The sequence below is a fragment of the Emys orbicularis genome, chromosome 20 (assembly GCF_028017835.1).
Source record: "Emys orbicularis isolate rEmyOrb1 chromosome 20, rEmyOrb1.hap1, whole genome shotgun sequence".
In the NCBI taxonomy this organism is placed as follows: domain Eukaryota; kingdom Metazoa; phylum Chordata; order Testudines; family Emydidae; genus Emys; species Emys orbicularis.
The window spans coordinates 9,404,830-9,422,032 of NC_088702.1; the positions used below are offsets into that span (position 1 = coordinate 9,404,830).

General features: G+C 54.4%; 1 protein-coding gene across 1 annotated transcript in view; it reads left to right on the top strand.

Annotated features, from left to right (window-relative positions):
* Positions 1–14,526, top strand: part of ARHGAP30 (Rho GTPase activating protein 30) — a 49,482-nt gene extending 34,956 nt beyond the window's left edge. Inside the window, exons 10-12 of the mRNA XM_065420304.1 lie at positions 1,397–1,885; positions 11,334–11,560; positions 12,448–14,526. Coding sequence (XP_065276376.1) covers positions 1,397–1,885; positions 11,334–11,560; positions 12,448–14,526 — 2,795 coding nt within the window. The remainder of the gene's footprint in view (positions 1–1,396; positions 1,886–11,333; positions 11,561–12,447) is intronic.
* The last annotated feature ends 2,677 nt before the right edge of the window (positions 14,527–17,203 follow it).

Below are 17,203 nucleotides of genomic sequence, written 5' to 3' on the forward strand. Positions count from 1 at the left end.
ATCCTATCTCCTAGAGCTGGAGGGGACTTTGAAAGGTCATCAAGTCCAGCCCCCTACCTTCACTAGCAGGACCAAGTACTGATTTTGCCCCAGATCCCTAAGTGGTCCCCTCAAGGATTGAACTCACAAACCTGGGTTTAGCAGGCCAACGCTCAAGCCACTGAGCTATCCCTCCCCCTATAAGCCCACTGACACCTAAACATGTGCATATTTAATACAACCAGCGCCTAAGAAACTGAAATGTGAGTGGATACGGTTTAACATCATTCAGTGAGTTTTGTCTAAAATATTGCCAGAAATTGCCCTGCCTGCCGCAGTCTAACCGGTTCTTGTATGCATGGGGATCTCCTATAGCGAAGGTTGCCAATTTGGGTTGGACATATTCCTGGAGGTTTCATCACGTGACGTAACTCCAGGACAATCCTAGAAAGTTGGCAACCCTAGCTATAGCCTTTGCTTCTCTCCCCATTTCGGTTCAGTCCTCTTGAGGGGGTCAAATTCAGACCTGGGCCCTGATCCCCATTGGCATTACGCCCCTTTACACGGTTGCCTTCCAGGGTAAATCAGTCACACTCACTTGAAGGTCCCTTCGGCTATGCCAGAGTGATGCGAAGGGGCCGCAGTGTACTTGAGAATCGGGTCCCCACCGTAATCTGGTGCAAATCCATTCCTTTCCCCCAGTGTTGCAACTGTTCACACCCGGCCTGAATCTGGAATCTGGCCTTGTGGGAGGACAGCCTGGTGGCTTCCTGGCGCCTCTGAGTTTAGCGATCGCTGCTGGACTTCCCTCTATCTGCCTTGACATGCTCCTTGACATGCTCATCCTGGCCTGGCAGGGACCAGCTGCAGACCATCCCACCTTTCCTCCCCCCCAGTCTTTCATGTGGAGCTGCAGCCTACAGAGACAAGGTTCTAGCTTCAGATCAAGAGGGAGCATTGCATGCTGGGACTTGTAGTCTCTGTGGGCGGCCCCTGTGCACCGCATAAGGCCCTGGGAACATCGCAGATATTTTTTGGCACATGTGCGGCAGCATCACGGGTGATGTACCGCGTTTCCCGGAATGCGGTCGGCACAAAGTCACTGCTGCGTGAACCGAGTGTCGTCCCCGCCCCCCCCCCCCCCGAACGGCTGCTGCGGTCTGACACTGCTGCGTGCTACGAGTGGCACCGAGACGGGCGGGCACGGATGCTCGTGTTCCATGTGCCGGCGGCTCTGGCTGCTGCAGTGAATCTTGGGGAAATGGCGGTATTGGGCTAAGGTCCCGAGTCCCACTCAGTCTGGGACACCGGGATTTTCACAGGGGCTTAGCGACGCGGAGCAGGGCAGCTGCCGTCTCTCGCCCCGGTGCGTTACTCACCCCTCATGTCTCTGACCTGTCTCCCTCTTTGCATCTAGACAATGCCAGGCTGGGCAGGAAGAGATCACAGAAGCAGGCCCCCCAGCGCCGCGAGAGTTTCGACAGCCCCTCCTCCCGGGAGGAGAGCTTTCTGGAGTCGGACGAGTACCCCGAAGGGAAATTCAAGGGCGAGGAGGGGCAGCAAACACTGGAGTCCGAGAGCGAAGCCAGTGCCAAATCAGAGCCCACGACCCCCAAGGCCGGCCGGGCCTCGCTGGTGGGGGGCGCCCCGCAGGGCCGCTCGCCCATGACTGCGCGGAACCGGGCAGAGAAGTGCGCTGGGGTCCATATCTCCGTCCCCTTCTCAGTCACCGTCCCCTTCCACATCACCTCCAACATCTCCCTGTCCCGCCTGACCCGGGGGCTGGAGTGCCCGGCCCTGAGCTACAGCCCCTTCGACAAGGAGGCTCTGGAGAGGTCGTCCAAGGAGCTAGAAGCAGAGGAGGGGCTGGGGGCTAAGATCCCCCTCGACGAGGAAGATCACGTGGGTAAGCAGCTGGTTTGATTTCGGGTCTGTTTCACGGGCGTGGTCCATGTTGAAGGGAGGGTCCTGTCGTGTCCCATCCCGCCACCATCCCTAGCTCTGCCACTCACCTGTTAGGTGACTTTGGCCCAGTCACTCCCAGATCCTCAAAGGTGTTTAGGTACTTAACACCCATTGGTGTTTGAAGATCTGGGCCTTAGTGCTGAATTTCCAAAGGTAGATACAGCATGAGACGGGGAGTCAGGAGACCCAGCCTGAAATCCTGGCCCTATTGAAATCCCAACTCCTCTGAGGACCAGCATTTCATCCCTCCTTTCTATACCCAGCTCAGCCATTGGCCCCCATCCGTACCTCAGTCGCCTCCTTGGGGAAATGCAGACAATGATGCTTACCCAGCTTTGTAAAGTGCTTTGAAATGTATAGGTGAAAAAGTGCTAGAGAATTCTAAGGATGAGGGTTAATAAATTGCAGGCACCCAAACACCCCCGGGGCATGGGAAGGACTGCCCCAAAATAATCCTTAGAGAAACATCAAGTCGTGATCAAAGTTGTCAGTGACGGAGAATCCACCACCACTCTCAGGAAATTGTTCCAACTGTGAATTACCCTCACTGTTAAAAATGCACGCCTGATTTCCAGTCTGAATGTGTCTAGCTTCAGCTTCCAGCCGTTGGATCCTGTTCAACCTTTCTCTGCTAGACTGAAGAGTCCATTACCAAATGTTTGTTCCCCACGTAGGTGCTCACAGACTGTGATCAAGTCATCCCTTAACCTTCTCTTTGTTAAGCTAAATAGATGGAGCTCCTGGAGTCTGTCACTGCAAGGCAGGGTTGCTAATCTTTTAGTCATTCTTGGGATTGAATTGCCTTAAATGGTCCTTAGAATATTAATAACCAAAAAAGCAAAAAATAACAGCACAAATAGGGACACTGTCAAATTAAAGATGAAAAATTCCCCACCTATTATAAATTATTGTTATTACCATAGTGCAGTGGTTTTCAACCTTTTTTCATTGGTAGACCCCTAAAATATTTTGAATACAGGTGCGGGCCCCTTTGGAAATCTTAGACATAGTCTGCAGAGGTCCGTGGACCACAGGTTGAAAACCACTCCCATAGTGCATGGACCAGGACTCCGTAGCATCAGGAGCTGTACAAACCCCAGTTCCTTGTGCAAGGGGCTTAGACTCGAAGCACTACAGAGCAGAAAGAAATGTAAAGAATCTCTGAAGTCTAAAATATATTTCACCACTGACTCCTTTCTGTGAAATAGACGGGCGTGTCAGTTTCACTTTCTGGTGTGCCGCACTGGGGATCTCCGGAGCTGGCATCAGCAGCAGCTACAGCTTGAATGAAAGAGTTAAGGCTGCCGATGCGGGCCGGTACAGACTCGCATCCTCAGGCATAGAGTCGGGAAGGCTGGTAATACATGCTGGCCAGTGGGTTACGTGAGCAGTGATACTCAGACCTCAGTGGTTCAGGAGCCAAATTAGCGATCAGCATTAGCCCAAAGAGCCACGGGAGTGTGAATTCATTCTTTCAATGACTGGTTAATAATTAAATCACACCGTGTTTTAATATCAGGTGCTGCAAAGAGCTGCAGGAGCCACATGAACAAACTCCCGAGTCTCAGTCTGAGTGTCACGAGCTAGCCCAATGCCCCAGTGTCGGGGTTGCACGCTCCACAGGGGGGTGAAATCCAAATGAAAAACTGTTTCAAGTGGAATTTAAACAAAACCGATAATCACCCCAAATTGAATTGAAATGTGACCGCTGATTTGGGGTTTTCTTACATTGTGTTTTGTACCAAACTCCTGCATTTTTCAGCCTAAAATCGACCGGAGTTTTTTAAGATCTCGTGAGTCCAAAACGTGCAATGATGTGAAAATTGCAAATAGATTTTACAGGTAAACTGACAAGCTTCTCCCCCTGCCCAGGGCCAAGTTCAGGGTTCTGTTTCTCTTTGCAGTAGCTGATGCACTGGGGCTGGGAGTAGAACCCTGCAAATCTGCGGCTCTCCGCTTTATATCCGCGGACCATGTTTGCGCATCACGGATCGGATGCGGATACCAATGTTGTGTCCGCGCAGGGCTCTAGCTGTGAGTGTACTTGCAACATTGTAGAATCAGAGAACTGGAGGGCTGGAAGGGCGTCTCGTCCTTCGCCTCGTGCTGAGGCAAGATCATGTAAACCCTGCCGATCCCGGACAAGGGTTCGTCCAACCTCTTCTTAAAAATCACCAGGCTGGGGATTCCACGGCCTCCCTGGGTCGCCTTTCCAGAGCTTAACCAGCCTTAACCAGTTTTACCGGGACTTGTGTTTTTAAATTTCACCTCGCCGTTAGGATGAGGTACATCTGAGATTGTTAAGAACTAGAGGTCGGCCTGAATGACAACCCTGGATCCAGAACCCTAGACTTTGCGAAAGGCACTGGGACCATAGGCACCGACTCCAAGGGTGCTCCGGGGCTGGAGCACCCACAGAGAAAAATTAGTGGGTGCTCTGCACCTACTGGCAGCCAAGCTCCCCTCCCCCTCCCCGATTGCACTGTATCCCAACTCCTCCGCCTACCTCCCAGCGTTTCCCACCCGGCCACTGCCAAACAGCTGTTTGGCAGCATTAGCACACTCCACGGGGGGGGGGGGGGGGGAGAGAGTGGGAATGTGGTGTGCTCGGGGGAAGAGGTGGGGCTGGGGTGGGGATTTCATAGAATCCTAGAATATCAGAGTTGGAAGGGACCTCAGGAGGTCATCTAGTCCAACCCCCTGCTCAAAGCAGGACCAATCCCCAGACAGATTTTTACCCCAGTTCCCTAAATGGCCCCCTCAAGGATTGAACTCACAACCCTGGGTTTAGCAGGCCAATGCTCAAACCACTGAGCTATCCCTCCCCCCCAGAGTGTGCTTGGGGAAGGGGTTGGAATATTGGCAGGGAGGGGGCGGAGTTGGGGCGGGGACTTTAGGGAAGGGGTGGGAAGAGGCAGGGGCGGGGCCTCATGGAAGGGTTGGAGTGGGGGGCGGGGCTGGGGGCAGAGGGGGAGTCAAGCACCCACCGGAAAGAGGGGAAGTCGGCGCCTATGACTGGGACCCAAACTTGGGTCCAGTTCTGTTTCAAATCATCTTTGCTTATGACCGGAGTTGACACGCAGGCTGCGTTCTGCTCTGCTGTGGCAGTGTCTAAGGACCCCAAAAAGGGATCAGGGCCCTATAGTGCTAGGTGCTGTACATGCAAATCACAGAGCCAGCCCATGCCCTAGGGAGCTCATAGTCCAGCACAGACAGGACACAACAGAATCAACAGACACCCAGGCGCGGGTGGGAGGAGATGCAGTTGACGTGCCCTCTGAAGCAGTTTGTTACTCAACCGCAGCATCTCACTTCCCCATTCTGAGTGGAGGCAGGTCAGTGATGAGCCAGCCAGACCTCAGACCCACAGGCAGTATTTAGGGAACTTTCCCTTCCTCTATCCCACGTTGTTTCTGAATGTGCCTCTCTCCCACTTTCCTCCTCTGCCACAGCTGCATGAGTAGGTTAGGGCTTCACCTGGCCTTCCCCCCCCACACAGTTGGCAGGGCTGACGTCTCGTAGCCAAATCTGGCACAAGCTTTCCATCTCTACCGTGACGTTTGCCCAGCCCTGGCGAGTTTGCATGTCTCGGCACCTACTCCAACGGAGTGGCAGGCTAGCCCAGTGGTTAGCGTGCCAGCCTGGGACGTCTGAGACCAACGTCCCTTTCCCTGGCCTCGGTGACTTTGTGCGAGTCACTTTGTGTCTCTCTTTGCAATGGAGACAGTAGCCCTGTCCTACCTCATTGGGGAGTTGTGAGCAGAGAAGAGTAAATGTGCCCCCCACCACACACACACATACTTTGGCAGGCACCTAAACGATCTGCAAATCTGGGTCACCGTCAGCAAAAAGTTTTGGCTGAATAAATGCAAACGAGTCAAACCGAATGATTTCATTTTGAAAGTTAGCTTTAGTTATTTTACCAAAGGGTGAAAGACACCCAAAAACAAAATGAAAGATCAAACCAAACTGTTTCAGGTCAAACAAAATGGTTCATTCGGCCCCCAAACTCCTTTGGTCGCTGTTGTTCTATTTGGAGGAGAAAAACCAAAGCATTTCAGTTTGGGTTGCAACTGGAATTTATTTCAGATTCAGCCCCCTCCCTGACCAATCAATTATCCATTCGGCTCTAGTGGCGAGGATCAATTCCTTACAGATTGTGAGGGGCTCAGACCAGGGGTGCTGGAACAGGGGGGGGCAGGGAGACATGCCCCCCCCACACTTTTTACCAGCCATAAGGGAGAGTGATGGGGGAGGGGGTGGAGAGGAGCAAGCGGGGGCAGGGTCTTGGGGGGAAGAGTTGGCATGCGGCAGGGCAGAGGGGAGCGTGAGGGCAGGGGCTTGGGGAGAAGGGGCGGTGTGGGGGCAGGGCCTGGGGGGGGCAGCTCAGCGTGGGGGTGCAGGGCCACAGTTCGGGCATTGGTGGCCCTCCCACGTTAGGGCACTTCCATCGCTCCTGCCTCAGATGCAGCGGTGCCTGGGGCCAGAGCAGTATCACAGATAGTTAAAGTGTCCTCTGGGGGGCAGCAGAGACAGGTTGAGGGTTTATTTGGACCGAGAGACCATCAATCATAACAATGCTGTGTCCTTCCCCACCTCCCTGCGCCGGAGGGCTCCAGGCATTTCCCAGACACTCATGAATGACGCCTGATAACAGCCCATTTAGGGGCACAGAGGCATGACCTGGATGCAGTGAGGGCATGTCTACTCTACAGAGCCGTGGCTGCTACAGGTGTGCCAGCAAAGCCCCCTAGATGGCAAAAAGAGTTCTTCACTCAGCATCGCCTCAGCACCTCCAAAAGCACCCTTCTTGTGGGGTACGTGCGGCTACCCCAGGGGTTTTGCCAGCACTGCTACACCAGTTAGGGTGGGTGATTCTTTTTCAGGCTCCTAGCAGGCATCGCCATGCCGGCAAAATGTTGTGGGGCAGCTCAAGCCTTGTCGATTAAGATGTCAGGGAAAGAGGGCTTCTGTGAACGGAGCTGATGTCATTAGTGGTGCTGCTACGCCAGCGGAAAAACCCCGTTTGCCGGCGTGGGCGATGTCTGGGCTCGAGGGCTGTGCCGGCGTGGCAGGGCTGGATCATCTCCATAGCGCAGACAGAGCATTAATCTGCGGCCGAGATGGAAAGAGAATCCAGGTCTTCTGAATCCCAGGCGGGTGTGGCAGGCCCCGTTTCAGGACAGCACTCGAGCACACGCTTAGCTTTAAACTCATGAGTGGTTCCGCTGGAGTCAAAACTCAAGCACGTGTTGCTGTGCTTATAGGCAGCTGGGCTTAGTGGTTAACATAGGGCGGGGTCCCCACAGCAGCCAGGGTTCAGAACCAGGAGGCCCGGACTGGAGCTGAGGTCAGGAATGGAGAGTCACCGCAGGAGGAAACCAAGAGAGGGTTAGCATTAGGTGAGCAGTCCAAAGCGGGGCAGAGCCCAAGTGTACAGGCAACTTCCTGTTCCGTCTTCTTGCTTAAGTAGGGGCAGTGGGCCAATCAGAAGCTCCGGTGTTCCACCAATTGGGACCCAGGAGTAGAGCCTTCTAGCTGAGCTGGGTTTCAGGGATTCCCAGTTCTAGGTGAGGCCTCTACATAGGCGCTGACTTCCCCTCTGCCTGGTGGGTGCTCGACCCCCCCCCCCCCGCCCCGCCTCTTCCCACCCCTGCACTGCCCTCGCCCCACCCCTTCCCCAAAGTCCCCGCCCCACCCCCCTTTTTACCACCCCAGCCCCACCCCCTTCCCCAAGTCCCCGTCCCTGCCCTGCCTCCTCTCCACCTCCTCCCCTGAGTGCGCAGCAACCCCACTCCTCCCCCTCCCTCCTGGAAAGTCTTAAGCACTGCCGAACAGCTGTTAGGTGGTGGGGTGACAGGAAGTGCTGGGACGTGGCACGCTCGGGGGGGGGGGGGGAGAAGGAGGTGAGGAGGCGGGAGCTTGGCTGCCAGTGGGTGCGGAGCACCTGCTCATTTTTCTCCAGCCCTGGAGCACCCACGAAGTCAGCACCTATGGGCCTCTAATTGGTTGGGTGAAGGCTTGGAGCATGATGACCCTCCCAGGACTCTTGCAGACCTGGGTTTGCAACCTGTGGGTCATGACACTTCGGGGCTGGTCATGGGGTGCTTAGCTGCCTCCTTGTTCCCACCTGCTCAATTGCATTCAAATAACAGCCAGATTGGGTCAGACCACTGGTCCAGCTAGCCCAAGTTTCATATCTCTGAGAGTGGCCCATGCCAGATGCTAGAGGGAATGAACAGAACAGGGCAATTATTGAGTGATCCATCCGTGGTCATCCAATCCCACCGTTTGGAGGTTTAGGGACACCCAGAGCATTGAGCGGATGATGTTTTCAGAGGACTATCCACAATGACTCCAAGATCTCTTTCTTGAGTGGTAACAGCTAATTTAGACCCCATCATTTCGTATGTGTAGTTGAGACCATTTTTCCCCAGTGTGCATTATTTTGCATTAATTGACATTGAATTTCATCTGTCATTTTGTTGCCCACTCACCCAGTTTTGTGCGAACCCTTTATAACTCTTGGACTTAACTATCTTGAGTAATTTTGTATCATCTGAAAACTTTGCCATCTCTCTGTTCACCCCTTTTTCCAGATCATTTATGAATATGTTGAAAGTACTGGTCCCAGTACAGACCCCTGGGGGACCCTACTATTTACCTCTCTCCATTGTGAAAACTGACCGTTTCTTCCTACCCTTTGTTTCCTATCTTTTAACCAGTTACTGATCCATGAGAGGACCTTCCCTCTTATCCCATGACTGCTTACTTTGCTTAAGAGCCTTTGGTGATGGACATTGGCAAAGGCTTTCTGAAAGTCCAAGTACACTATATCCACTGGATCTCCCTTGTCCACATGCTTCTTGATATACTCAGAGAATTCTGATAGACTGATGAGGCACGATTTCCCTTTACTAAAGCCATGTTGACTCTTCCCCAATATATTGTGTTCATCTATATGTCTGATATTTCTGTTCTTTACTGTAGTGTCAACCAATTTGCCACGTACTGAAGTTAGGTTTACCGGCCTGGAATTGCCGGGATAGTCTCTGGAGCCTTTTTAAAAAATAGGTGTTGCATTAGCTACCCTCCATCGTGTAGTACAGAGGGTGATTTAAGTAATAGGTTACAATGTGCAGCAGCAGTCAAAAACACTAACAAAATGTTAGGAACTATTAGGAAAGCGATAGATAAGACAGAAAATATCACAACACCATTATATGAATCCATGGTACGCCCCAACCTTGACTACTGCGTGCAGTTCTGGTTGCCCCATCTCAAAAAAAGATGTATTTGAATTGGAAAAAGTACAGAAAAGAGCAACAAAAATGATTAGGGGTCTGGAGCAGCTTCCGTATGAGGAGAGATTTAAAAGACTGGGACTGTTCATCTTAGAAAAGAGACGACTAATGGGGGTATGATAGAAGTCTATAAAATCATGACTGGAGAAAGTGAATAAGGATTTACCCCTTCACATAACACAAGAACCAGAGGTCAGCCAATGAAATTAATAGGCTGCAGGTTTAAAACAAACAAAAGGAAGTAATTCTTCACACACCGCAGTCAATCTGTGGAAATCATTGCCAGGGGATGTAGTGAAGGGCAAAAATATAACTGGGTGCCAAAACTAAGTAGATAAGTTCCTGGAGGATAGGTCCATCAATGGCTGTTAACCAAGATGGTCAGGGAAGCAACCCATGTTCTGGGTGTCCCTAAACCTCTGACTGCCAGAAGCTGGGATTGGATGACAGGGGATGGATCACTCAATGATTGCCCTATTCTGTTCATTCCCGGTGAAGCATCTGGCACCAGCCACTGTCGGAAGACAGGATATTGGGCTAGACGGACCATTGGTCTGACCCAGTTGGGCCATTCTTACATTCACCAAAGGGGAGGACAAGAAAGAATCATCTTAGATTGCAGCAAGGGAGTTTCAGTTGGATCAGTAGAACAATTTTCTAACTGTGCAGACCCAGAATCAGGCACAGGAGAAGCTGAGCAGAACTTCAAGGCAATGGAGCTGGTCCTAGTCACTTCTCCTGGGTGTCTCCTTCCTTCCTTCCCTCCCTTGGGCAGCTTCCTTCCAGCACAGAGCTCTTGATGCCCTGGGCCCCCATTGAACTGGATTTCTCAGGCCAAGTGTGTGCCCCCCAAAAGAGCCAATGCCCCCAATTCTGTTGAAGGTCCCAATGGTCTCCTGCTCCCCACCCCCAACCAAAGCCAGAACAAGACCCAGTGGCTGGAAGTTAAAGCCAGGCACGTTCCAGTTAGAAATAAAGCAAATTTCTAACAGTGAAGGTGGGTAACCACCGGAACAAGCACCCAAGGGGAGTGATGGATTCTCCAGCTCGAGATGTCTTCGGATCCAGAGCAGGTGCCTTCTGGGAGACATCCTTTAGCCAAACACAAGTTACTGGGCTCAACACAGGAGGAAGGGGGTCAAATTCTACAGATCAGACTTGATGATCTAATGGTCCATTCGGGCCTTAATATCTACAAACTTCCCTTCCCCCTTTACATATTTCATTAAAAAACCCTCAAATTTTGGATATTTAAATGAAGCTGCTACAGGCGCCAGAGACCTGCTGCACAGGAGCACCCCCCAAATCCAGGGACCTTGCCGCTGAATTTCCAGCTAGCTTGTTCTAGAGCATACAGAGCCCTGGAGATAAGGCGACACTCCCCAAGCGTCCGGAGGGTGCGGCGGCCACGGAAACAAATTATTCTGGGCTAACCTGTGAACGTGATGAAGTTAAGAAAAGGGGAATTTAGGCTAAACTTCTCTGCTGGTGTAAAGGGGTGCAGCTCCATGGACTGCAGTAGCATTTATTCACCCAGTTACACCAAGAGAGAATTTACCCCCCACTGAAGGTCTGTTGGCCAGTGGAACAGTCTCCGAGGGGAAGTGGTGGGAGCCCCATCCCTTTGGGGCTAAGCCTGGAGTGGACAAAGCTGGGGCGGATTCTCTGCCTTCATCTGCACCCGGTGAGCTGCTTAGGCAACAGAAAGGGAGTGGGGATCGAACCTGGGACGTCTAAGCTCATCACGCGTGAGCGCCCATTGCCTGAACTAAGAGACTTAGCCAAGGCTGCAGTAGGCTCATCAATCTTAAACTGGCCTAGCCCCTGCTAGAGGGGGACAGAAAGCCACATCAAATAGGCATAGTTCACAGTAACTTCTGTACCACTCTTGTCATGGTAACTGGCTGTGGTGGCTGATTCCCTGGCTGCTATCGAACAGTCTTGGGGCAGGGAGGCCTAGTCTTCTCCTGAGCCCAGGGCTGGAGTCCGGACCTGTGAAGAACGACAGTCCCGCGTCACCCCCTTCAGCTAGAAGGGCTGCGGGGGCCCCTTGCTGAATCCATCTTCTGTGTTTAATTCTTGAAGCAGATACAAAGCCGGCGAGTGCTCTGGACTTGGAGGAGAACAGGCTGTCCATGGAGGTGCAGGACTCCTTCTCATTTCTCGACAACCAGGACACCTGGCAGGACTGTGGCACGGAAGGCGACCAGCCAGAGAAGAGCTTACTGGAAGAGACCACCTCCGATTTTGCTGGGGACATGCTGGATGGCTTCCAAGGAATGGATGACGACATGGAGAGCAGGTTCATGAATGTAAGTTCCCGGTGGTGCTGAAATCTAGATCCTGGCCTTTAGCACCAGCCGTGTATTAGAAACTGAAGCAGTGAGCTAGGAGTTGTAGGAAGAGCGAAAGGGATGGCTAGACAGAGGGGTGTGCATGGGGGTGGACAGACAGAAAGCTAGAGGGGTGTGTATGAGGACTGACAGACGGACAGGGGTGGGTGTGAGGACGGGCAGACAGACAGATGTATGGGGAGGAAGGGAGGAGAGAGGCATGGCTGGATGGATAGCTAGAGGGATGAGGCTGGGGATGGATAAATAGAGGGATGTGTTGGAGAGGAAGGAAGGCATGGCTGGATGGACAGCTAAACGACTGTGTATGGGGATGGACAGACAGACAGAGGGGTGAGTAGGAGGATGGATAGATTAGATAGACGGACAGGCAGACACTCCAGCTGATAGATTGTATTATGCAGCTACCGCTTCCTGTAGGCACATTAATTACAGGTTCCATACCTGGTACAAATCGGTCCATTGTCTGAGCCCCCCTGTAGGAACGCTGTCCCCTCATTACTACATGCCGTCTCTGTAGCACCCAAAGGGTGCTAGGGAAGGAGGCAAGACCCCTGCCCTGAAGAGGGGGCAATGCCCCTCACCCACGCCCCCCAGCCACCTCTTCCCACTCCTGGGAAACCAGAGAGGCAAATTCTGGCTACAACAGGCCCGGTGGGGAAGTGAATGCAGAGCGGAGGGGCCCCGGCTGAGAACCCCATGCCAGCCGTGCCCACCCCCCAGGGAAACTGGAGGCTGTTAAAACCTCCATCAGCCAAATCAAGGCCACACTCGTGCCAGTGACGGCGCCTGCGGTCGTGGTGTGACCAGCTTGCGTAGTGACCCTTCTGCGTGCTTTCAATCCCTAGCAGGAGTTCTCGGTGGAGCCGCCCCCGGAGTACCTCTCCATCGAGGAGTGCATGAATGAGGAGCAGTACTACATGGCCACCAGCTGCTCCGACACCGAGGAGCTCTCCAAGGAGACGGACTCTGAGGACGTGTTCCTGAGCGCCTACGATGACCTCAGCCCCTTAGCGCCTGACCTAGAGAAGCTGCGACAGCTCGGTGCGGAGTATAGGTGGGATGTGCCTCTCCCAGATGGGGCGCTGGGTGGCGAAACAGCTCAAGAGATGCTGAGCAACCAGCCCCCAAGACCTGCTGAGGAAGGGCCGTTAGCTAGCGACACCAATGGCTCCTCTTTGTCCAAAGAAGGCAGCAGCACCAAGGTGCCTCTGCCGGACAGCCCTCATGCTCCAGAACTAGCCACGCCATGTCGGAGCAAGGAAGCCGCTGAAGATCCCCACGGCCCCCTTCGCCAGCCAGAGGGGCTCGAAGGGGACGGGGCTGAGGGAGAGGCTGTGGAGTCCAGCCCAGCCGTCCAGCAAGAAGAAGACATAAAGGTAACAGGGGGAGATGGTCTTGAAGCAGGCCCTGGCCCACCCAGAACTAAGCCCACCACTGATGTAGCGCCAGTGCGGGAGCACCAGGGCACATGGGCTCCGGAGAGCGAAGGCCACGGAGCCCAAGCCAGCCATGCCGGAGATGAGCAAGTGCAGGCCCCAAGGCTAAGGGAGGCAGAGCTGGCTCCATGTGTTCCAGGCCAGGAGGCCGACGGACGTGTCCCAGAGGAAGTGAGAGCGCAGGAGGGCCAAGGGGGCTCGGCTCTTCCCACGCCAGAGACCAAACAGCCGGAGAGTGGAAAGGGCCCACCTCAGCCTCTTGCAATGAAGACCGCAGCTGCCCTCTCACCGGGATCAGGGCCCGAGCCCCCCACTGTCCCCATATGTGAGAGTGGCCCCATGTCCACTGCCCCCTTTCTAGAGACAGGCCTCGAGACCACCACTGTCCCCCTGGATCAGAGTTGTCCCCAGGCCTCCATCTCCTTGCTAGGGACAGGCCATGAAGCCCCCACCGCCCCTGGGTACGAGAGCGACCCTGAGGCTGCTCCCTTGCTTGAGACTAGCTCGGATCTTGCGTCCTGGTCTGACGCTTCCCCGTTGCTGAGGAGTGGCCCCACAAGCCTTCCCCTGGAATCTGGGCCACTGAAGCCCGCAGACCTTCCCGCTCTCCCCGAGCCTGACACACCGGCCGGGGTGCGCCCCGACGGGAGCGCCCCCATGAGAGTCGCTTCCAGCACAGTCCGAGTCCAGCAGGTGAAATCCGTCCCCATAGTGCCCCCCAAGCCTCAGTTTGCCAGGATGCCTCCTACCGTGAAGATGAAGATGCACCTGGGTGAAGCATCCACGTGGCCCAAGCTCTCTGCTTCGGAGAAGAGCTCCGGCGGTGGGGAGACCAGCCTGGGGAAGGGGGCCTCTCTCCAGAGGCAGTCGCACCCTGTCAGCCTGGGTGCGTGCTGCCGCGTCGCAGAGGGCACAGAGTCGAACGAGGAGCTTCCCCCACCCAGCCCTGTGGAGAAGTGCCCCAGCAGCACAGAGAGCTGTGAGCCCGCCGAGACCTCCCTCCAGAAGCAGAGGCGAGCCAGCTGGCGTAACGGCGGCAGCATGTCTTTCGACACGGCGGTGGCCCTGGCCAAGCAGAGGCACTTGGCCCAGGCCCCGGTTCGGAGGATGCAGACCTACTGCGCGGGGGACGGCCGGGAGATGCACAGCGTTCCCAAGGTGGAGAAGCCCCCGCCGTTCCCCAGGCCTGCCCTAAAGCCTGTGGGCCAGCGCTCCGTGAGGCCGCTGAGCTGCACCAGCGTGCTACTGTCTCCAGACGCCCTGGCTCTGGGCAAGCACCCGCCCCTGCCCGACACGGCCTGCGAACCGCGCCTGGCGCCTGGCCAGGAGCCACTGCCCTTCGCCCAGGAGCCCACGGCAAGGAGCAGGCTGAGCATGCCCAGGCTTGGCCAGCGCCCGTCAGACATGGAAGAGGCAGTGGGGCCTCTCCCGCAGCAGCGGCGGTCGCTGGCTTTTGAAATCAGGGACTGCGGAGGGTCGGAGTTGTGAGGGAGCGGCGGGGACAGTTCCATGCTCATTGACTGGTGGGCTGCCAAATCTCAACCAACGTGGGTTACTGCCTTAATGCACCATCCTGCACCCGCTGCTCCGAGTCCAGCCCTGCTGCGGGTGGCTGGCACCAGACGATCGGGGCTGGGAGGGTTGGGTTGTGCAGCGGGAAGAAACATTGTGTGGTTCAGGGGAGAGGTCTGCTTTCCAGGAGCAATCCCTCCGAACTGCGATGGGCCACATGAGCCCAGCCTCAGCCAGAGCTAACGCTGTTCAGATTGTTAGCTAACGATCGTTGAGCCAGCCATTCCCTCCGCGTCTCCTCCAGAATAGTGATGTTCATCTTCAGCGCAGACGAGAACAAGGGCTGCTCCAGCCAGCGAGATCCACTTCCACCAGGGCTGAACCTGGCCCAGCTTGGCATTGGGTGGGTGGGGAAAGCCATGGGGCTGGTGCTCCTGTCAATAATTCGAGGCTGGATTCTCCAAGGTGCTCAGAACTCACAAAACCCACTGGTCACTGGGAGCTGCAGAGGGCCAGCAGCACCTTTGAGTGAGGTCACCAGTTCCTATCTCCATCCCCGGGCGAGGGAACACCAGCCCTGGCGACACGGGGGTCATGATTTTTAAAACAAGAGCAGCGGAGGGTCTCTCCAGAGACGGCACTGGGCTGAAACCTCAGCAGTCTTGCTCCCAGCTCCCCCACCCCTTTGCAGTCATCTCCTCTTTTGCTTTTAGGAAATAAACAGGTCAAGGAAGTTTCCTCTCTCCTGAATTCAGCCCCAGGGCTTTCCCCTGCCTCCTGTTAGTCTGCAACCCTTAGCGGCAGGGACCGGCCCGGTAGGTCACAGAACCTTTCATTGCTAAACTTCAGCCTGCCCAGGCGGGTTACAACTTAACGGCAGCAGCTGATGGTTGTTCCTGAAAGAATGTAGGACCATCAGATGTTTATAGTCAGCTCCTTGTAATTTCAGAGAAATCACTGGCACTGCTCGGCCTCCTTATTTGTGGTCGCCAGGCTCAACAGAGAGGCCAAAGAATGAACCAGCCATCGGTGGCTGGACTCCTCTCTGATGCTCCCTCCAGGGCACGGTTAGCACATATGTAGGAGATCTTGCACCTCTGCAGCCCAGCCTGTCCCTTTTCTCTGGGCAGATGGCAGGTTTCTATGCAGGGACACTGCCTAAAGCCCTAGAAAATCTACTGTAGGAAATGAGCCTGAATCAGCTGGTTGCTGGGCTAGGTGGGACGTACAGTCCATGTCCACTTCTAACATCCATCCTCCTGCTGCCTGTCATTTATGAAAGCGGCAGCCGAGTCCTTGGATTTCCACTCACTTTTCTCTCCACGTTGCTCCATTAGTAGTCTTATTTCATTGGTCTCTTTGGGTTCTCCAACTCCTTGTTAATCTGAGATGGCAGCTGGGTTGGGTTTGACAACGATTCGTAGCTACTCTACCTTATCACAAAATAATAAAGATAGTTTGGAAGAAATCCGCACAGTTGTGGTGGTGGCTTTTAAAACGAGATCCTCTGGCCCTGTGCTGCTGAGTCCTCCTGAATGGGAAATCCAGAGACACCACACCAGAGTAGGGCACCGCGGGTGCTTGGGGTGAACTGGGCCGAACAGGGCCATGTCGTGCCTTGCCGATACAATGCACAAAGGGCTCATGTCACTTTAAAGGGTGTGCAAATGAAATGAGTTCAAAAGGCGAGGCCAGTGGCACCGCCAGGTAGGCCTTCTGCAGGCAAAGAGCTGGGTTCAAATCCTGTCTGATTTGAAGGGGGGTGTGTGTGTGTGTGTGTGTGTGTGTGTGTGTGTGTGTGTGTGTGTGTGTGTGTGTGTGTGTGTGTGTGTGTGTGTGTGTGTGTGTGTGTGTGTGTGTGTGTGTGTGTGTGTGTTAGGGGGGGTGCACTCTCCATGCCCAACCCAGTAAGGGCTGGGGCCTTCATCCCCATTGGCTCGCCTCACCAAAACCACTCAGGCCCCGATCCTGCAAGGAGCTCCACATGCCCAGTTACCTGTGCTGAGCCCTGTTGACTTAATGGGGCTCTGCATGGGCACAGGGGCCTGCCCACCTGGAGCCATTACAGGATCAGGGCCAATGCTTGGTCTCATTGGGCCGAGGTGCTCATGGGATAGCCAGACTAGAGTAGCAAGGAATGGCGCAGGCCGGGCAGTAGGTGTTTCTGCTGAGCTGGTTGGACAGGAGCTAGGCTCACTGAAGGTTCAACAGCAGCAGAACTATGTGAAGCCCCGGGGTGGAATAGGTGAGGACTGTGGGGCAGGAGTGAGGTTTTAAAAATGATGGGCCTGATTCTCATTTCCTTCCACCCAGACCTGTTCCCCCTCTTCTGGCAGTGCACAGGAGTCTTAAGGCGAAGGGGAAAGATGATTAGGTTTAGACAAAAAAATTTAAAAGAAGCCCTGTCTAAGGCTCTAGTCACCCCTACTATAATTGAGAAAATTGAGGGAGAGCTCAGTGGTTTGAGCATTGGCCTGCTAAACCCCAGGGTTGTGAGTTCAATCCTTGAGGGGCCATTTAGGGATCTGGGGCAAAAATCTGTCTGGGGATTGGTCCTGCTTTGAGCAGGGGGTTGGACTAGATGACCTACTGAGGTCCCTTCCAACCCTGATATTCTATGAAAATGAGATCCCCCGCTGCCCTCGCCTGATGT